This window comes from Chlorocebus sabaeus, chromosome 28 (assembly GCF_047675955.1).
Source record: "Chlorocebus sabaeus isolate Y175 chromosome 28, mChlSab1.0.hap1, whole genome shotgun sequence".
Lineage (NCBI taxonomy): Eukaryota > Metazoa > Chordata > Mammalia > Primates > Cercopithecidae > Chlorocebus > Chlorocebus sabaeus.
The window spans coordinates 9,283,315-9,304,905 of NC_132931.1; the positions used below are offsets into that span (position 1 = coordinate 9,283,315).

General features: G+C 50.8%; 1 protein-coding gene across 3 annotated transcripts in view; it reads right to left on the reverse strand.

Moving 5' to 3' along the window:
• HIP1 (huntingtin interacting protein 1) overlaps positions 1–21,591 on the reverse strand; it is a 212,302-nt gene that overhangs the window by 36,503 nt on the left and 154,208 nt on the right. For all 3 annotated transcript variants that reach the window (XM_037990489.2, XM_008018363.3, XM_037990490.2), the window contains exons 6-9: positions 17,787–17,863; positions 16,937–16,998; positions 8,856–8,996; positions 3,468–3,525 (exon numbers count right to left, since the gene is read on the reverse strand). In XM_037990489.2, coding sequence (XP_037846417.1) covers positions 3,468–3,525; positions 8,856–8,996; positions 16,937–16,998; positions 17,787–17,863 — 338 coding nt within the window. The remainder of the gene's footprint in view (positions 1–3,467; positions 3,526–8,855; positions 8,997–16,936; positions 16,999–17,786; positions 17,864–21,591) is intronic.

Genomic DNA, 21,591 nt, shown 5'->3' on the forward strand with positions numbered 1-21,591 from the left:
TAATTTTTTTGTGGTTTTGGTAGAGATGGGGTCTCACTATGTTGTCCAGGCTGGTCTCAAACTCCTGGGCTCAAGCAATCTACCCACCTTGGCCTCCCAAAGTTCTGGGATTACAGGCGTGAGCCACCACGCCTGGCCTATTTTAAGTTTTTTAGAGACAAGATCTGGCTCTGTTGCCCAGGCTGAAGTGCAGTGTCATGATCACGACTCACTGCGATCTCGACCTCCCAGGCTCACGCGATCCTCCCACCTCAGCCTCCCAAGTAGTTGGAACTACAGGCATGCACCATCATGCTCAGCTCAGACTTATCTATTCTGAGATGAAAGGGGTGCATGGGCCTTAACTCCTTCAGCCTGCAACACAGAACTTTCTCCAGCTTAGCCCAACAAACGAACCCCCTGGGTTACATCCTGTCAGATCCCAAGACAGGCCTGTCTCTGTGACATCACTGCTGCTTCCCCTGAATTCAAGGACAGGGAGGTCTCAGACAGCAGCCGCGTCTGTGTGGAACAGCAAAGCGGCTACTCAGGGGAGCTGTTTTTATAAGCTAGAAGCAAATGAAAGGAAATGAAATCACCTGACCACACGTCCCCATCTTGCTGGGTTGGAGCCAACAGTAATAGGCTCGACGGCTTTCACAAGCTACCGGAATTTGACATTCCAGGAAATCAGCCCCAGGGCCTGTCTCCTCGGACTAAAGAAGCCATTTATCATAGAATATGTACTCGGCTTCTCAAATGGAACAGGGGTACCAGGAAGCGGGTACAACCGCGCACTTGTCCTTTGCTTGCTCCTGGGGAACTGGGCAGGGAGGCTGAAACTTGGCATTTGGGAGCTACGGTCAAGGGTGAGGAAATTAACAGGAAAAACAAGAGGGTGTACTTTCACAGAGCGAAGCCAGGAGGCCTTCCTCAGCTCCCTCCGTCCTCCCAACTCTCACTCTATTCCTTCACTTTTGCCTGGTTTCCTCTCCCCTCCCCTCCTTTCCTTCTTTTTTTTTATGGAGTCTTGCTCTGTTGCCCAAGCTGTAGTGCAGTGGCATGATCTCAGCTCACTGCAACCTCTGCCACCTGAGCTCAAGCAATTCTCCTGCCTCAGCCTTCTGAGTAGCTGGGATTACAGGGCTAATTTTTGTATTTATAGTAGAGACAGGGTTTCACCATGTTGGCCAGGCTGCTCTTAAACTCCTGACCTCAAGTGATCCACTTGCCTCAGCTTCCCAAAGTGCTGGGATTACAGGCGTGAGCCACTGCACCCAGCCTAAATAAAGATCTTTTTTTTTTTTGAGATGGAATCTCATTCGGACGCCCAGGCTGGAATGTAGTGATGTGATCTTGGCTCACTGCAACCTTCACCTCCCGGGTTCAAGTGATTCTTCTGCCTTGGCCTCCCGAGTAGCTGGCATTACAGGTGTGTGCCACCATGCCCTGCTAATTTTTGTATTTTTAGTAGAGACAGGGTTTCACCATGTTGGCCAGGCAGCTCTTGAACTCCTGACTTCAAGTGATCTGCCCACCTCGGCCTCCCAAAGTGTTGGGATTACAGGCATGAGCCACCGTGCCTGGCCGACGTTGGCAGCTTTTATTGAGGCGGCAGTGCACAGCCAGCAGCAGAGGTCCTGTTCCTTGCAGAGCAGGGCTACCCCATAGGCAGTGAGCCCAGAATAGCAGCTGTCATACACACACACACACACACACACACACACACACACACACACTTTTAATTATATGCAAATTAAGGGGCAGATTATGCAGAAATTTCTAGAAAAAAAGTAACTTCCGGATTGTCAGGTTTTTGCCATGGAAAGGGGCGCTAACTTCTGGGTGTTGCCATAGCAATGGTAAACTGTCACAGCACACTGGTGGGGCGTGTCTTATGCAGAGATGCTTCCACCCCTTCCCTGTTTTACTTGTCCTTCATTCCTGCCTCCGGAGTCCAGTCCCCCATCCCACCTCAGAAACAGGTCAGATTTGTAGGGTATCAACCAAACCTGCTAGTGGATTGGACATGGGGGATGAGGAAAATGGTAACTTCCAGATCTCTGGCCTAAATGGATGATGGCAGTATTTGTTGAGATAGAAAAGAATGGGGAGGGGTTGGGCACAGTGACTCACACCTGTAATCCCATCACTTTGGGAGCCAGATCACTTGAGGTCAGGAGTTCGAGACCAGCCTGGCCAACATGGTGAAACCCCGTCTCTACTAAAAATACAAACATTAGCCGGGCATGGTGGTGGGCGCCTGTAATCCCAGCTACTTGGGAGGCTGAGGCAGGGGAATCACTGGAAATGGGGAGGATGAGGTTGCTGTGAGCCAAGATCGCACCACTGCACTCCAGCCTGGGTGACAGAGTGCGACTCTGTCTCAAAAACAAAAACAAACAAACAAAAAAAGAATGGAGAGAGAAAGGTTTTGTTTTTTTTTTTTGGAAAACCTAGAGTACAGTTTGAGATTTAAGTATGCTATACCGATGTCAAATTGGGGACAAGAGGCTGGAATTCAGAAGTAAGGTCTGGCTAGAGATACATTTGTAGGGCTTATCAGTCTATAAATGTTACAAGACCAGAACTTTGGGAGAGGGAAAAGAGAAGAGGCATAAGCAGGCAACTAATGAATGGATGAAATCTCTTTCTTCTATATGCTTTTATGGGATTTATTAGAGAACGAATAGTTGCCCTAGCTATAGGTAGATTTGCCTCTGTCTGAGCTATGTTCTGTCACTTTATCACCTTAGAATGAAGATAACCTCAGGCTGGGCGCGGTGGCTCATGCCTGTAATCCCAGCACTTCAGGAGGCTGAAGCGGGCAGATCACAAGGTCAAGAAATTGAGACCATCCCGGCCAACATGCTGAAACCCCATCTCTATTAAGAATACAAAAATTAGCTGGGCGTGGTGGTGTGTGCCTGTAGTCTCAGCTGCTTGAGAGGTTGAGGCAGGAGAATCACTTAAACCCAGGAGGCAGAGGTTGCAGTGAGCTGAGATTGCACCACTGCACACTCCAGCCTGGTGACAGAGTGAGACTCCATCTCAAAAAAAAAAAAAAAAAAAAGAAGATAACCTCACCCCCCAACCCAAGTATTTAAATTTTTTTTTTTTTGGGGTCTCACTTGTCACCTAGACTGAAGTGCAGTGGCACAATCGTAGCTCACTGCAGCCTCCAACTCCTAGGCTCAGGCCATCCTCCTGCCTCAGCCTCTCAAGTAGCTGGGATCACGGGTGCATACCACTGTGCCCAGCTAATTTGTTTTGCTTTTTTTTTTTTCTGTAGAGACGGGGTCTCGCTATGTTGCTCAGCCTGGTGTCAAACTCCCGGCCTCAAGTGATCCTCCCACCTCGGCCTCCCAAAGTGTTGAGGTTACAGGCATGAACCACTGTGTCCAGCCACCTCTCACAGTGCTCTTGCATGGCTTAAATTTTATAGTGCTCTTGGATTCACCTCCATTCCTGTTACTTGAACCACTTACTTTGTAAACTGCTCCATGAAGCGGTCCCGGTGGCCTTGCAGCGTGTCGGCTGGGAGGCCTGGAAGAAATTGGAAAGAGTGTGAGCGGGGAGATTGACCAGCGGGCACGGAAGCCATGGCGGGGCTCTCGACGGGGAGGGGCCCAGCTACCCTGGGGCATGTGGCCAGCACTGCCAGGGGCCATGACTGGCCTAGAGCTGTCCCGAGGTCTGGTAACCAAGGGAGCCCAGCAGGAACCAGCAGGAGTGTGCAGACGCTTATCCTCCAAATCCTTCCACTTCAATTCGTTCCTGAAGGACAAGCCATGCTGGGCACAATAGGGTGGAAATTGTGCCCCAGACTAGAGAAGAAATGGTGACCTGACCAGTAGCAGATTGGACCATGGCAGGCCCAGGAGGGAGCAGTTCTTTCTCAGCTATTGCCTGCATTTGTTTTAGGCTGAGGCTCAGGGCTGATATTAGTCTGGAAGAGATCCACAGAGCCTGCCCAAGAGGAGGGCTGTCAGAAGGCAAAGAACAATGGACTGAAGGCTGGGTGCAGTGGCTCACGCATGTAATCCCAGTACTTTGGGAGGCTGAGGCAGGAGAATCACTTGAGGTCAGGAGTTCGAGACCAACCTGACCAACATGGTGAAACCCTGTCTCTACTAAAATCACAGAAATTAGCCGGGAATGGTGGCACATGTGTGTAATCCCAGCTACTCGGGAGGCTGAGATAGGAGAATCACTTGAACCCGGCAGGCGGAGGTTGCAGTGAGCTGAGATTACACCACTGTACTCCAGCCGGGGCAACAGCAAGACTCTGTCAAAAAAAAAAGAACAAGGGATTGAGGCTTGGGATCTGAGTTCCAGTCCTGGGTTGGTTGGTAGCTAACTCTATGACGCTGCACACACAGTAGCCTCTTAGGACAGCCTCCTCCCCTACAGAGCCAGTTCTCTGAGGTCCTGTCAGATGTGCAAATCTGCATATTGCAGCTAAAGATCACAGCCCAGCAATCCTTTTAGTGTTTGCTTTATTTGTTTAATTTGTTATTTTGAAATGGGTCATACATTCATTGGATAAAATCAGGGAACACATGTATAAAACATGATTCTTGAAATGGCAAAAGATGGCTGGGCGCAGTGGCTCCCATGTGTAATCCCAGCACTTTGGGAGGCTGAGTGGGGAGCATCACTTGTACCCAGGAGTTTGAGACCAGCCTGGGCAACATAGCGAGACCCCTATCTCTACAAAAATTAAAAAATAAAAATTAGCCAGGTGTGGTGATGTGCACTTTGGTCCTAGCTACTCAAGAGGTTGAGGTGGGGGTATCTTTTGAGCCCAGGAGTTTGAGGCTGCAGTGAGCTATGATCGCACCACTGCACTCCAGCCTGGGTGACAGAACGAGACTCATCTTGAAACAAAACAAAACAAAACAAAACCAAAATAGCAAAAGTGGACAGTGAATGAATATGGCACTTGACCTAAATGATCTTTCTCCCAAAAACCCTTAACCCCAGTTAAATCAGGAGAAAAACATCAGGCAAACAGAATTCAGGAACATTCTACAAAAAACTCAAAATGATCAAAATCATCAAAAATAAGGGAAGTTTGAGAAGTGAAACATCATAGCCAAGAGGAACCTAAGGAGACATCACAACTAAATGTCACATGGTGTACCGGATGAGATTCTGGGGCAGAAAAGGACATTTGGTAAAAACTGTGACAATCTGAATAAAGTACAAACTTTTTTTTTTTGCGCTTCGGAATCTCGCTCTGTTGCCAGGCTGGAGGGCAGTGGCGCAATCTCGGCTCACCACAACCTCCGCCTGCCGGGTTCAAGTGATTCTCCTACCTCAGCCTCCCAAGTAGCTGGGATTACAGGCACGCGCCACCACTCCTGGCTAATTTCTGTACTTTTAGTGGAGATGGGGTTTCACCATGTGAGCCACTGCACCCAGCCTTAAGTACGAACTTTAATTAATAATAAGGTCTCAACACTGGTTCATTAGCTGTGACAAATATTTCATACTAATAGACAAACAAAGGGAAAATGGAACTGGGTATACGAGAACTCCTGGTACTATTTAACTTTTCTGTGGATCTAAAACAAAAATAAATGTTTATTTTTAGAAAAGAGGTTGCAGTGGCTCATGCGTGTAATCCCAGTATTTTGGGAGGCCCAGGCGGGAGGATCACTTGAGCTCAGGAGTTCAAGACCAGCCTGGCAAACAGGGTGAAACCCCCTCTCTACTAAAAACAATATAAAAATTAGCCGCCTGTAATCCCAGCACTTTGGGAGGCCGAGACGGGTGGATCACGAGGTCAGGAGATCAAGACCATCCTGGCGAACACGGTGAAACCCCGTCCCTACTAAAAAAATACAAAAAACTAGCCGGGCGAGGTGGCGGGCGCCTGTAGTCCCAGCTACTCGGGAGGCTGAGGCAGGAGAATGGCGTAAACCTGGGAGGCGGAGTTTGCAGTGAACTGAGATGGAACCACTGCACTCCAGCCTGGGCGACAGAGCGAGACTCCGTCTCAAAAAAAAAAAAAAAAAAAATTAGCCAGGCCTGGTGGTGGGCACCTGTAATCCCAGTTACTTGGGAGGCTGAGGTAGGAGAATCACTTGAACCTGGGAGGTAGAGGCTGTAGTGGGCTGAGATTGTGCCACTGCACTCCAGCCTGGGCAACAGAGCAAGACCCTGTCTCTAAATAAATAAATAAATAAATAAATAAATATTGTAAAGAGTATCCCTCCTACCCCTTTCTCAGCTCAGAGGCAGTGTGGGTCTTGGGTATTGCCCTGCCTTCAAAGAAGGCCTTTAAACCCAAACACTTAATTATCTGTCTCTTCTCATAACTCCCTAAGCCTGCCAAGTAGCTGGGACTACAGGTATGCCCCACCATGCCCAGCTTAACTCCCCATTTTACAAAAAGGCACTGGTGATGTTCTACTGAGCAACAGCGTACTTGGAAACAATGAAAAGTTCATCTGTATTCAGCACTCTAAGCAGCTGGTTCCTTCTCTCGGGGGCCCACTCCACCCTCTCCCTTCGGGCAGGCCTGCTTGCTGCAAAGCCTTTCTAATCCCTGGGCAGCTAATTCCAATCTCCCTTCCACGAAACCATCCCAGATTAGCATCTAGGTGATGCTACATCCTTCCCTTGTACTGTCTAAATAATGAGATTCATTACTTGTCAATGACCACAGTTACAGAGTATACTGTCTTATACTACATTTTTTTTTTTTTTTTTTTGAGGCACGGTCTCATTCTGTTGCCCAGGCTGGAGAGCAGTGGCACAAACACAGCTCACTGTAGCCTTGACCTCCGGGGCTCAAGTGGTCCTCCCGCCTTAGCCTCCCGGGTAGCTGGGACTACAGGCGCATGTCACCATGCCTGGCTAATTCTTGTACTTTTTGCAGAGACAGGGATTTCACTATGTTGCTCAGGCTGGTCTCCAACCCCTGAGCTCAAGTGATCTGCCTGCATCAGCCTCCCAAAGTAATGGGATTCCAGGTGTGAGCCACTGTGCCTGCCCCAGACACATCATTTTAAACCAGGACACAAAACTGTAAGAACTGGCTGGGTGCGGTGGGTCACACCTGTGATCCTAGCACTTTAGGAGGCTGAGGTGGGCAGATCACTTGAGGCCAGGAGTTCGAGACCAGTCTGGCCAACATGCGGAAACTCTATCTCTACTAAAAATTCAAAAAACAACAACAAAAAATTAGCTGGGTGTGCCAGCCCAAGCCTGCGGTCCCAGCTACTCCGGAGGCTAAGGCACAAGAATTGCTTGAACCCGGTAGGCAGAGGTTGCAGTGAGCCGAGATCGTACCCTTGCACGCCAGCCTGAGCAAGAGAGTGAGACTCTGTCTCAGGAAAAAAAAAAAAAAAAAAAAGTATAAAAACTTCTGCAAGATCAGAACCTCCAAGCTATATATATTCTGCTAAGGGCAGCCCGGGGAACTGAAGCTAGGTAAGGGATAGGTTTCCATTTAACGAGCAGCTGTGTTTTATAATTTACATTTCTTCATAAAATTCCATTTGCACAAAGGGATTGTGTGGATGAATGGTCTGGAAATCATGACATTAGCTCATGCAGGTCTAGGCCAGGTCTGCTGATGATTTGTGCGGTTCGAAGGATACACGACATACTTGAGGAATGGTGATGTGCTTAAGCTAGAGGCAGACAGAGAGGACCATCCTGGTGATGGCGGCTGCCAGTCCAGGTGGCCTGCCACTGCCATCATGCCATCTGCAGCAGGGAGGCATGGCCAGGGCTGCACAGGGCAGGAGCCTCACCCTCCTGGGTGGGGCTGGAGCCGTCCAAGTTGTGACTGCAGATCTGAGCTTCCCTGTGTTCTTGGGGGGCCAGGAACAGGCAGGAATCCTGCCTTCCCGGGCGCAGCTGCAGCCTCCCAAAACGCAGCTGCAGACTTGGGCTTCCCGCTTCACGGAGTGGGTGGCAGCCCTGCTGCCCCGCCCCCACCCCCAGCCCCGGCTGCAGACTCAGGCATCCCTGTACTCTTCAGGGCCTGAGAAGGCTCTCGTCCCCTCTTCTGAACCTGCTCCTGCTGCCTGGCTTCTTCCTGCTGTCGGCACCCACTGTGATCTTAGAGCAAAGTTGGGGCTGAGACCTGGTGCCATGCATGGCAGCGGGAGGCAGACAGATTCCTGGGTGGAAAGGTGGGTACCTGGTGGGGGCCAGGCTGCCAATCCCACAGACTGGAGTGGGAACGTGGGGTGCGTTTTCCGGGCCTGCCCATGGACCAGTGGGGGTGCATTTCCTCCCCTCTGAGGCCCATAAAAGCCCTGAGCTCAGCCAAGCTGAGCAGAGAAGGGACAACCAGCTACAGAGAGGAGCCACCCTCTCTGCTGAGAGCTTCAGAGACCTGCAGAGACGCTAGGATGACCAGTTGCGGAGAGGAGCTCCCCACTCCATGGCCTCTTTTCTGCTGAGAGCTGAACACTCGACAGAAACACCTGCCTACAGACAGACAGCAGTACCCACTGCATCTCCTCTGAGCTGTTCCAATATTCAATAAAGCTCCTCTTCATCTTGTCCACCCTCCACTTTTCTGCATACCTCATTCTTCCTGGATGCAGAACAAGAATGCAGGCAAAGGCGCCACTGGCCCCAGAGGTTTCCAGCCAGAAAACTGACACCCCAAAGATCCTGTAACACTGGGACACAAGAGTGGCAAGCCAGGGGCTTTACTGGAGACACATGCCAAAGTCTGGGCCCTGCTCTTTTATCCTCACAATGGTCAGGAACTCCGGGGCCTTTTGGAACAGAAGCAGACAGCCAAAGGCACTGAGAAGGACTGTGTTTCTCCGGGGACATCCTCAGGCTGGGATCCTCCCTCTGGCCTGAATCTCACGTAAGAAAATCTGGCCCGCGGTACTCACAGGAGTGGAGTTTGAAGAGAAGCTTGACAGTGTAGTCATAAAGGTGGCTGCAGTCCAAGATGACCTGGATTAGCGGGGCAAGGCGGCACTGCCCTGCTGCCGTCACAGACACAGAGCGGGACATGTCCAGGGAGTTGAACACTAGGAAATAAAAGTGAGGGAGAAAGGTGGTAGAGCCAGGGGATTACAAGCAGCCTCTTCAGAGGGGCAGAGGCAGGGGTCCAACATACACCAAGGACCCATTCTGTGCGCACGTTACCTCTCTAATTCATTTAACCCTAACGACGCTCCCATGAGATAGGTAAACGTATCCCCATTAGACAGGTAAAGAAGCAGAAGGTAAGTCACTTGAAGGCTGTCACAAAGTCAAGAAGTGGTTTTGTTAGCTGGGTGTGGTGGCAGACACCTGTAATCCCAGCTACTTGGGAGGCTGAGGCAGGAGAATCGCGTGAACCCGAGAGGCGGAGGTTGCAGTGAGCCGAGATCGTGCCATTGCACTCCAGCAGCAGAGCAAAACTCCATCTCAAAAAAAGAAAAATGGTTTTGGCTGGGTGCGGTGGCTCACCCCTGTAATCCCAGCACTTTAGGAGGCCGAGGTGGGTGGATCACCTGAGGTCAGGAGTTCGAGACTAGCCTTTCCAACATGGGAAAACCCTGTCTCTATTAAAAATACAAAAATTAGCCGGGAATGGTGGCCATGCCTGTAATTCCAGCTACTCAGGGGGCTGAGGCAGGAGAATCACTTGAACCCAGGAGGCGGAGGTTGCAGTGAGCCGAGATTGCACCATTGCATCCAGCCTGGGTGACAAGAGTAAGATATCATCTCAAAAAAAAAAAAAGAAAAGAAAAGAAAAGAAAGAAGTGGTTTTGTTGAGAGGTGGTGAGTTAACAGACTCGTTGGAAAGCCCAAGAGCTAATGGGGCCAGTGATGGTTAGACCAGGTGCCTTTGCTCCTGAGACTCAGAATATCCAGTGCATCATGAACAGGTGAACTACGTGCTAGTCTGTGCAGTGACCCCGATAGCCCAGGAAAGAAGAGATTTGCTCATCACCTGGGAGAGCTCCTACCATGGCGGACATGGAGAGGGAGCCTCATCTTCCTTTTTTTCCCTTTTACGAGACTGGGTCTCGGCCAGGTGCAGTGGCTCACAGCTGCAATCCCAGCACTTGGGAGGCCAGGTGGGGGGACTGCCTGAGCCCAAGAGTTTGAGACCAGCCTGAACAACATGGCAAAACCTCATCTTTACTGAAAATACAAAAATTAGCTGGGTGTGATGGCTCACGCCTGTAATCCCAGCTACTTGGGAAGCTGAGGAAGGAGAATCGCTTGAACCCAGGAGGTGGAGGCTGCAGTGAGCCAAGATTGCACCACTGCACTCCAACCTGGGTGACAGAGTGAGACTGTTCCATAAATAAATAAAACAAAACAAGCCAGGCGCAGTGGCTCACGCCTGTAATCCCAGCACTTTGGGAGGCCGAGGTGGGTGGATCACCTGAGGTCAGGAGTTCGAGTCCAGCCTGGCCAACATGGCGAAACTCTGTCTCTACTAAAATACAAAAATTAGCTGGGTGTGGTGGCGTGTGCCTGTAAACCCCGCTACTTGGGAGGCTGAGGCAGGAGAATCACTTGCGCCTGGGAGGCGGAGGTTGCAGTGAGCTAAGACGGTGCCACTGCACTCCAGCCTGGGCGACAGAGCAAGACTCCATCTCAAAAGAAACCAAACCAAACCACACCAAACCAAATCGAAACAGTACAAAACAAGAAAAATAAGAAAAAGGGCCGGGCGCAGTGGCTCACGCCTGTAATCCCAGCACTTTGGGAGGCTGAGACAGGCGGATCACGAGGTCAGGAGATCCAGACCATCCTGGCTAACACGGTGAAACCCCGTCTCTACTAAAATACAAAAAAAATTAGCCAGGCATGATGGCGGGCGCCTGTAGTCCCAGCTACTTGGGAGGCTGAGGCAGGAGAATGGCGTGAACCCAGGAGGAGGAGTTTGCAGTGAGCCAAGATCTCGCCACTGCACTCCAGCCAGGGTGACAGAGCAAGACTCTGTCTCAAAAAAAAAAAAAAGAAAAAAGAGAAAAGGACTTGGGAGAAGGAAGATATGTCAGGACTCAAGGCTGAAACTTGGGGCACCTGTCAACAGAAGTAGAAGTCCTGCCTCTACCCTCTTGAGTTTCAGAGACGAAGTTGATCCCTCAGTTTCTCACGCTGGGGCTCCCTCCTCACCAACCCCCTGCCCCCCATCCTCAGCCAAGCAACTGGCTGTCTGGCTGCAGACACTCAGCTCACACCACTGGCCAGGCTGATTTTCCTTCTTGCACTGGCCACCCACTGCCTCCGCAGACTCTGCATGCAGCAGGCAATGAAGTGACTCTCCCTGCGGTCCCTTTGTGAGTGGAACTGGCCCAGAGGGAAGCCCAGGGCTGCCTGTATTCTGCTTCCCCTGACCGCACTAATCCCTGGTAACTGGGTTAGTCTGGCGGCTGAAAAAAAAAAAAAAAAAAAAAAATCCCAAACTGTTCTAATTAAAAGACAGCTTTCCTTCTTGACACAAATTAAAAGCAGCTGTCACTGCAAGGCAGCCATCCCCAAGTCTACCGGCTTCCTCAGGCTCCAACTGGCAGGAACCACAGACTGTTCCACCTCCCCGCCTACCCTCGATTCCCGATGACTTCCAGGAATGCCCTTTGGCACCCAGGAACATCTAGGGCAGCGTCACTGTGGACAACATACTGAGTTACTCTGTGCCTCCTGGCGCTCTTCTGTTGAGCACACGTGGCTGTAACAGTGCATATCTCTTGGAGGTCTTGGAGGACTTCAGTGAGAATGTTGTGAAAAGTGCATGGATTGTGCAGTGATTCTTGACTTTAGCTTTCAGATTGGTTACGATCACCTGGGGGAAACCGAAAAACTCAAGTCTTCCTGCAATCCCCAGAACCGCCCCCACCATCTGTTTCAATTGGTCTGTGGTATGTTGGGATGTCAGTGTGTCTCAAAAACCTCCCCCTGCCGTCCCCCATTAGGCCAGGTGCCGTGGCTCATGCCTGTAATCCCAGCACTTTGGGAGGCTGAGGCGGGAGGACTGTTTGAGGTCAAGAGTTCGAGGCCAGCCTGGCCAACATGGCGAAACCTCGTCTCTACTAAAAATACAAAAATTGGCCGGGTGTGGTGGTGGGCACCTGTAGTCCCAGCTACTCAGGAGGCTGAGGCACAAGAATTGCTTGAACCCAGGAGGCAGAGGTTGCAGTGAGCTGAGACTGTGGCACTGCACTCCAGCCTGAGCGACAGAGCAAGGCTCTGTTTGAGAGAAAGACAAAAAAAAGGCCCCAGGTAGATTCTAATTTGCATCCAGGGTTGAAAACTGTATGTCCAAGCTCAGAGGTTGTCACGTTTTAGCACGCATCAGAATCACCCACAACAGTGCCATCCAATAGAATTCTATAATGATGAAAATGTTCATATAAACTTTCTAATATGTTAGCCATATGTGGTTTTCTGAAACATGCCTGAAATAGGACTAGTGCAGCTGAGGACCTGACTTTTAAATGTTATTTAATTGTAATCGAGTTCAATGATCACATGAGGCTAGTGAATGCCCTATTGGACAGTGCACACTGGGGGTGCTTCTTAAAGCACAGGAGGCTGGGCCTGGTGGCTCATGCCTATAATCCCAGCACTTTGGGAGGCTGAGGTGAAAGAATCACTTGAGCTCAGGAGTTCAAGTCCAGCCTGGTTATATAGCAAGACCCCATCTCTACAAAAAATTAAAAAATTAGCCAGGTGTGATGGCACACACTCATGGTCCCAGCTACTCAGGAGGCTGAGGTGGGAGGATCCCTTGAGCCCAGGGAGGTCAAGGCTGCAGTGAGCTATGATTGTGCCACAGTACTCCAGCCTCGGCGACCGAGTGAGGTCCCATCTCCAAAAAAACGAAACAAAACAAAACAAAAGAAAACAAGAGAGAGTAAAGAAAAACAGCAGTGACGAAATAGGTGAACAGAATTCATTAGTTTTAACTTCCAGCTGCAGGCTCTGGGAATCTCAGGATGAATTACTTAGAGTCTTCTGGACCAGAGCGACCCAAATTTAATTCCTGGATTCAAGCAATCTTCCCATCTCGGTCTTCTAAAGTGCTGGGTTTATAGGCGTGAGCCACTGCACCTGGCAGCCTGCAGTTTTTCAAAAAGCAAGCATTCTTTTATTGTTGAGCACCTGCTATTCACCGGGCACTGGGCTAGAACAGAGAGAATTTAAAGATGAGTAGGACATGGTTCCTGATTTTAGGGAAGAGCTCAGCATCTTGTGGTGACAATGTTAATGAACAATGCATATAAAACCAGAGCAGGCTGGGCACGGTGGCTCATGCCTATAATCCAAGCACCTTGGGAGGCCAAGGCAGGCAGATCACTTGAGGCCAGGAGTTCGAGACTAGCCTGGCCAACATGGTGAAACCCTGTCTCTACTAAAAATACAAAAATTAGCCAGGTGTGGTGACGCATGCCTGTAATCCCAGCTACTCAGGAGGCTGAGGCAGGAGAATCACTTGAACCTGGGAGGCAGAGGTTGCAGTGAGCTGAGATGGTGGCACCGCACTCCAGCCTGGGCAACAGAACGAGACTCTGTCTCAAAACAAAACAAACAAACACACGAAAAACACAGAAAACCAGAGCTAGGGGTCACGAGATGGCACAAAAAAACATGGCTGAGCTCACCACCTCTACCCCTTACTCATTCTCTCAGCTAATCAAGTCCTTTTGGACCTCATCACCATCTCCGATTACTCATGGTCCACTGTCTGTCAGGAACTGGAAGGATGGCCCAAAGGCTGAAACATTTGTCTTGCTCATCCCTAAAAACCACAGCAGCATACAAAAAACTAGCCAGGCGAGGTGGCAGGCGCCTGTAGTCCCAGCTACTTGGGAGGCTGAGGGAGGAGAATGGTGTGAACCCGGGAGGTGGAGCTTGCCGTGAGCCGAGATCGCGCCACTGCACTCCAGCCTGGGAGACACAGTGAGACTCCGTCTCAAAAAAAAAAAAAAAAAAAAAAAAACCACAGCAGCGGAAGGCAGGCAGGCAGCTGGTTCCAAGAAGAGGCGAGGGCCATGGGGAGAGAGCTTGCGTCAGCCGAACTGCTACTTCTAGGCTGCATTTTCCCAAGGATGACAATTCCAAGAATCTCACTCATGCCTTCATTCAGATCTAGCACATTCCAAAGCTAAATGCAGGCTAGGTGTGGTGGCTCATGCCTATAATTCCAGCACTTTGGGAGGACAAGGCAGGCAGATCACTTGAGCTCAGGAGTTTGAGACCAGCCTGGGCAATATAGTGAAGCCTCGTCTCTACAAAAAGTACACAAAAATTAGCTGGAGATGGTGGTGCATGCCCGCAGTCCCAGCTACTTGGGAGGCTGAGATAGGAGGATGGCTTGAGCCCCAGAAGCAGTGAGCCGAGACTGCACCACTGCATTCGAGGTTGGGTGACACAGCCAGACTATCTCAAAAGAAACAACAAAAAAAAGTGAAAGCTAAATGCAAATGATTTCTGAATTATCCACATACGTTGTTCCCATCCAAATCAAAAGGATGAAAAGTTAGCCACAACAATGTATACTTGTTCATATACTTTTATGCAAACATTTCCAATGCATTTTTTTTTTCAAGGAGTCTTGCTCTGTTGCCCAGGCTGCAGTGCAGTGGTGCGATCTCAGTTCACTGCAACCTCTGCCTCCCGGGTTCAAGCAATTCTCCTGCCTCAGCCACCTGAGTAGCTGGGATTACAGGCACACACCATCACACCTGACTAATTTTTGTATTTTTAATAGAGACAGGGTTTCACCATGTTGGCCAGGCTGGTCTTGAACTCCTAACCTCATAATCTGCCTGCCTTGGCCTCTCAACGTGCTGAAATTACAGGCATGAGTCACCACGCCTGGCCCCAATGCATTTTTTAAAAAAGAAATGCATCCACTCCACTGCCTTCAATCTGACTGGGAATAGCTTAGGGCATAGACTAGATTTTGTGTTTTATTTTTATTTCTCTACTGACTTTTGTATAACGCCCTGCTCAAATAGCTACCTAGTCGGCTGACTGTCCCTTTCTCACACAAACCCAGTTTCCAACCGTATCTGGTGTTTGTCTTTCTATTTTCTGAGACAGAATCTTGCTCTGTCACCTAGACTGGAGTGCAGTGGTGTGATCTCGGCTTACTGCAATCTCCGCCTCCTGGGTTCAAGTTATTCTCCTGCCTCAGCCTCCTGAGTAGTTGGGATTACAGGTGCTTGTCACCATGCCTGGATAATTTTTGTATTTTTAGTAGAGACGGGGTTTCACCATGTTGCCCAGGCTGGTCTTGAACTCTTGACCTCAGGTGATCCACCCACCTCGGCCTCCCAAAGTGCTGGGATTACAGGCATGACCCCTGCGCCTGGCCTGTTTCTGGGGTTTTTCTGACCACATCCTGTGCTGAAGACTGGTCAATGTATTATGGAATTTGTTGCCCTGTCCTAGCCGTAGTACAACACAAAACAGAATATTCCGGAAAGGAGGCCAGTAGTAGGCATTTCTGCACAGATGAACACGCTGAAGGAAGCTGAAGGAAATTCGGGGTCAGAGAGTCCAAGCCCCAAGAGTGGGTCCTGCATATCCACATGCAGAAAAGGCCACCAGGCTTGGGCATGAGACCACCAAGCTTGCGTACGGAGACCTGCAATGTGCAACGTCGTCTTTCAGAGTTGGATGCTTGTCTTGGAACGCCCTGAGTCTCAGAACGCTGGTGCTTATGTCCCCCAGGGAAGGGAGGGGAGCCTGCTGGGAGGTGTGGGGAGGAGAGTCGCTGGAGAGAAGGGGACCAGCTGAGGCTTGTCAGGGAAGCGTTGGGGGCTGATGGTCTGGAGGCACCACAGTTCTTGGCAGACGGGAGCCTGGAAGTGTGGCCACTCCCCCTGCTAGTGGAACAGGACTCTGTGAGCTTCTCACGTGGACTTGGGTGACAACCAGTCCTGGGTGACAACCAATCCTGACCGGCTTGTTCCCATGGCTGCCAACTCAACAACAGACACGAGCCCTTCCTCCTCAGCAGAAATCGTGCCCACGAGCCTGCCCAGCTCCAAGAAGCAGACAGGACTGGACCAAGGACTGGCCAGGGCCATGGCCACAGTCCAGTGGCTGCCAAAGAGGTAAGACCTGTCTTCAGGCTTTTGGAGGCCTGTGCTTCAGGAGGGAGGCCAGTAGGAAGGGGCAGTGGGTGGCCTTTCTGCTCAGACGTGAAACCACCCGCTTTGAAAATATCTAGGAGGCCAGGTGTGGTAGCTCACGCCTGTAATCCCAGAACTTTGGGAGGCTGAGTTGGGAAGACGCCTTGAGGCTGGTAGTTCAAGACCAGCCTGGGCAACACAGCAAGACCCCCATCTCTGCAAAAAATATAAAAAATCAGCCAGATGTGGTGGTGAGTGCCTGTAGTCCCTGCTACTTGGGAGGCTGAGGTGGGAGGATCACGTGAGCCTAGTAGTTTGAGGTTGCAGTGAGCTGTAACATGCCACTACAATCCAGCCTGGGTGACACAGCGAGATCTTCTCTTTTTTTTTTTTTTTTTTTTTTTGAGATGAAATCTTGCTATGTCACCCAGGCTGGAGTGCAGTGGCATGATCTTGGTTCATTGTAACCTCTACCTCCTGGGTTCAAGCAATTTTCCTGCCTCAGCCTCCCAAGTAACCGGGATTACAGGCATAAGCCACCAGGCCCGGCTAATTTTTGTATTTTTATTAGAGACACGGTTTCACCATGTTGGCCAGACTGGTCTTTAACTTCTGGCCTCAAGTGATGGGCCTACCTTAGCCTCCCAAAGTGCTGGGATTACAGGTGTGAGTCACCGCGCCCAGCTGAGATCTTGTCTCTTAAAAAGAAAAACACTGAAGAGGTTCAGTCCCTCCCTGCACGAGGGATGGAGATACCAGAGATGGGGTGTGAGTGTTTCCATTTTCCTGCCCCTTGTGCCACATACTTTGCAGGGAGAGGAGGACTGGGAATTAGGTAGTTCCCATGAGAGCCTGGCTTAGACAGGAGGGAAGAGACTCACCCGTTTGGAAGAGGTTGAGTTCACACTCCAGGTAGTCAAACATCTCCACTGTTAACTGGAAACTGGACCCAAGAGGAAAGAGAGCTTACACTCCACAGCCTGAGGTTGGTCTGTTACCTGTCCCCTCCCCCGTGCTCTACACTACTGCCTCCAGTCTCCAATGCTCACGTGTGTGCGCAAACACACACACAACTCCAGCTCCAAGTCTTAGCCTCATGAATATTATGGCCATGCAGCCTGGTGGAGAGTCAACAGTGACAGTGACAGGTCAGGGGCGGTGGCTCACGCCTGTAATCCCAGCACTTTGGGAGGCCGAGGTGGGCGGATCACCTGAGGTCCGGAGTTCGAGACCAGCCTGGCCAACACGGCGAAACCCCGTCTCTACTAAAAATACAAAAATTAGCCGGGTGTGATGGCGCGTGCCTGTAATCCCCGCTACTCGGGAGGCTGAGGCAGGAGAAACACTTGAACCTGGGAGGTGGAGGCTGCAGTAAGCTGAGATCGAGTCACTGCACTCCAGCCTGGGTAACAGGGTAAGACTGCTTCTCAAAAAAACAAAAATGAAAACAGTGACAGTGACAGAGGGAGAGGATAGTTACCAGTGTTGGAGTCGGAGGGCAGAAAGCGAGACAGACAGGAAAGCTCTGGGGTGTGAAATAGCCAGGCAGGGGTTCTGGATGAGGCATCACCAATAAATAAGTGGCTCCAAGGCCAAGTCACCCAGGGGCTTTGGTCCCCACCCCAGCCACGCCCCCTGAATCCCCAATCAGGCCCTCCATGACCCTTATGAGAAGTGTCGGCATTCACAAAAGCGTTCTCCCTCCCTGGGCTCAGGGCAGGAGCCACTTACAAGTTGTTCACGTCACTTTCTCCAGCCTCATCCAGCTGGCGGTCACTCATCTGCAGGTTGCCTGGGAACCTGGGATTCTGGAAGGAAGGCAGAGGAAGGGAGTCAGGACAGGAGACATGAAGAGCTCTCTCTCAGCCGGGCGTGGTGGCACACGCCTGTAGTCCCAGCTACTTGGGAGGCCGAGGCGGGAGGATCGCTTGAGCCCAGCAGTTCAAGGCTACAGTTCCAGGCCACTGCACTCCAGCCTGGTTACAGAGTGAAACCCTACCTCAAAACAAACAAAAAAGAAAAAAAAACACCAGCTGGTATCATCAATCATTGCTCAGTATCTATAGCATGATCCTGTCATCTGTGTGGTTTGTCCCTGTGGCAAAGGGAAAAGGCCGCAGCGATGGGTGGCCCTTCCATCATGGGGCATCTTCATGTACGAGTGGATACTTTAGGCTCTAGGCTGGGCGCGGTGGCTCACATCTATAATCCCAGCACTTTGGAGGCCAAGCAAGGTGGATCACTTGAGGTCAGGAGTTAGAGACCAGGCTGGCCAACATGGTGAAACCCTGTCTCAACTAAAAATACAAAAATTAGACGGGTGTGGTGGCGCATGCCTGTAGTCCCAGCTCCTTGGGAGGCTGAGGCAGGAGAATCGCTTGAACCTGGGAGGTGGAGGTTGCAGTGAACTGAGATGGAACCACCGCACTCCAGCCTGCGCAACAGAGTGAGACTCCGTCTCCCCCGACAAAAAAAAAGGAAAAAAAAGCCCCCATTGCAGACTTCGCTCCTGGGCTCCATGGTGCCAAGGCCTCTGAGGTTTGACCTGGCACCTGGGACACAGTTTTCCTTTGCCCCAAGTCATGCACCCTGAGATTACAACCTTTGACCTCAATTTCAGCACCTTCACCTCTACTCCATCCCCAGCTACGCACACCCACTCCAGACTCCACCATCACCTAAAACATCCCTGCCTAGAACTCTCCACTATAGCATCTCCCTCTCTGGCTGCATCACTCAGGCCTCTGCCCTTCCAGTCCTCTCCTGCCCTCAAGTCCACCCACTACTCATACTTAAGTCTCAGAGATGGCCAGTCCCTTCCTGCTCCCTCTCCTCTCCATTTCTCTGCCTGCCTTTGCCTCCTGGCTCAGTCTCAACATCATGACTGGTGGCCTGGCTCCACTTTCCCATGCCCTGCCTGCCTTTCCACCACACTGCTTCGAAGACCTGCTGAGAGCCTGGGTCCTTGTCATCGGCTCTGCACCTAGGGCCGGCTGCCAACTGTCCCTGGAGAAAGACTCACAGCTGGTGTCCCTATGCATTCACGCTCTCTGGCCTGAACGTCTGTCTCAGTCAGCTCGGGCAGCTATAACAAGACACCACACACTGGGTGGCTTAATCCATAGACAGTTCTGGAGGCCGGGGAGTCCAAAGTCAAGGTGTTGACAGATTCAGTCCCTGGTGAGGGGCCTCATCTTGATTACGTTGCTTACACGGCAGAGGAGGGGGAATCAGGCTCTCTCCTGTTTCTCTCTCTTTTTTTATTTTTGAGAGACATGGCCTCACTGTTACCCACGATGAAGTGCAGTGGCATGATCATCGCTCACTGCAGCCTCGAATTCCTGGGCTCAAGCGATCCTCCACCTCAGCCTCCTGAGTAGCTGGTACTACAGGCATACACCACCATGCGGGCTAATATTTTTTTTGTGTGTGTATTTTTAGTAGCGATGCGGTTTCACTACATCGGCCAGGCTGGTCTTGAACTCCTGACCTCAGGTGATCCGCCTGCCTCAGCCTCCCAAAGTGCTGCGATTACAGGTGTGAGCCACTACACCCAGCCAGAGAATGAATTTTTCTTTAATGTGTGTGGGATATTTTTGTTGTTGTTTTCAAGATGGACTCTCACTCTGTCGCCCAGGCTGGAGTGCAATGGCATGATATCAGCTCACTGCAACCTCAGCCCCTTGGGTTCAAGCAGTTCTCCTGTCTCAGCCTCCCAAGTAGCTGGAACTAACAGGCACACACCACCATGCCCGGCTAATGTTTTTGTATTTTTAGTGGAGATGAGGTTTCACCATGTTGCCCAGGCTGGTCCTGAACTCCTGACCTCAGGTGATCCACCTGCCTCGGCCTCCCAAAGTGCTGGGATTACAAGCGTGAGCCACCGCACCCGGCCAAAAAAAAATTTTTTTTAAGAGACAGGGACTCACTGTGTGGCCCAGGCTGGTCTCACCTCAACCCTTGGCCTCCCCAAATGCTGGAACCGCAGGTGTGAGCCACTCTGCCCAGCCTCCTTCCCCACTCTTGTATCGCTAATTGCTAAAAACTGGAAAAGTCCTTTGCTCCTCCACGCTTGGACAATACCAGCTTCCCCACTTTCTCTGCTTTCTAAAACCAGGAAAAACAAGACAACAGTGAGCTCCAGAGCCTTTGGAAGCAAAGCCAGCTGCATCCTCATTCGACCCCAATTCTCCAAGCCTACGTGACCATTCCCTTCTGCCCTTCCATGCTATTAAAAGCTAGGGGCCTGGCCATCGGCACCAGCTGCTTCTGATGCCGCTGAACTCTGCTCTCTTTCTATACACAAGGGAAAGGGACTCCCTTGGCCTCTATCACCCCTGCAGCGCCACTGCCCCAGCTCCCATCCCAGTCCCCTTCCTCCCTAACCATCTTCCCAGTCTTGCTTTCTCCACACCCTCCCTTCTCTCCTTTTCCACCTAAACTCCTACCCTAGGCCCTTCCTCCTCCCATTTCCCATTTAACACTGTAATTTTTTTTTTTTTTTTTTGAGAGAGAGTCTTGCTGTGTCACCCAGGCTGGAGTGCAACCTCTGCCTTCTGGATTCAAGACATTCCCAAGCCTCAGCCTCCTGAGTAGCTGGGATTACAGGTGCGTGCCACCATGCTCAGCTAATGTTTATGTAGAGATGGGGGTTTCACTATGTTGGTCAGGCTGGTCTCCAACTCCTGGCCTCAAGTGATCCTCCTGCCTCGGCCTCCCATGGTTTTGGGATTAGAGACGTGAGCCACCACACCCACCAGTTCAATTTAACACTTTCAACCCTACTCCCATCTTTTTTTTTTTTTTTTTTTTTTTTGAGATGGAGTCTTGCTCTGTTGCCCAGGCTGGAGTGCAGAGGCAGCATCTCGGCTCACTGTAACTTCCGCCTCCTGGGTTCAAGCCATTCTCAAGCCTCAGCCTCCTGAGTAGCTGGGATTACAGGTGCATGCCACCACACCCAGTTAACTTTTGTGTTTTTAGTAGAGATGGGGGTTTCACTATGTCGGTCAGGCTGGTCTCCAACTCCTGGCCTCAAGTGATCCTCCTGCCTCGGCCTCCCATGGTGTTGGGATTAGAGGTGTTAGCCACCACACCCACCAGTTCAATTTAACACTTACAAAACCTCCACTCCCATCTTTTTTTTTTTTTTGAGATGGAGTCTTGCTGTGTTGCCCAGGCTGGAGTGCAGTGGCGGCATCTCGGCTCACTGCAACCTCCGCCTCCCAGTTTCAAGTGATTCTCCTGCCTCAGCCTCCTGAGTAGCTGAGAGTACAGGCGTGAGCTAATTTCTTTTTGTATTTTTAGTAGAGATGAGTTTTGCCATGTTGGCCAGGCTGGTCTTAAACTCTTGACCTCAGATGATCTGCCCACCTTGGCCACCCAAAGTGCTGAGATGACAGGCGTGAGCCACTGTGCCCAGCCCCAGAAGATCTTAAATCCAGTTCTCACCTTTCCCCACCTCCTCGTGACACCTTTACCAGAGCCTGGTCCTCCCTCCAATCACACGCTATAAGTCCCTTCCCCTCCACACCCTAAG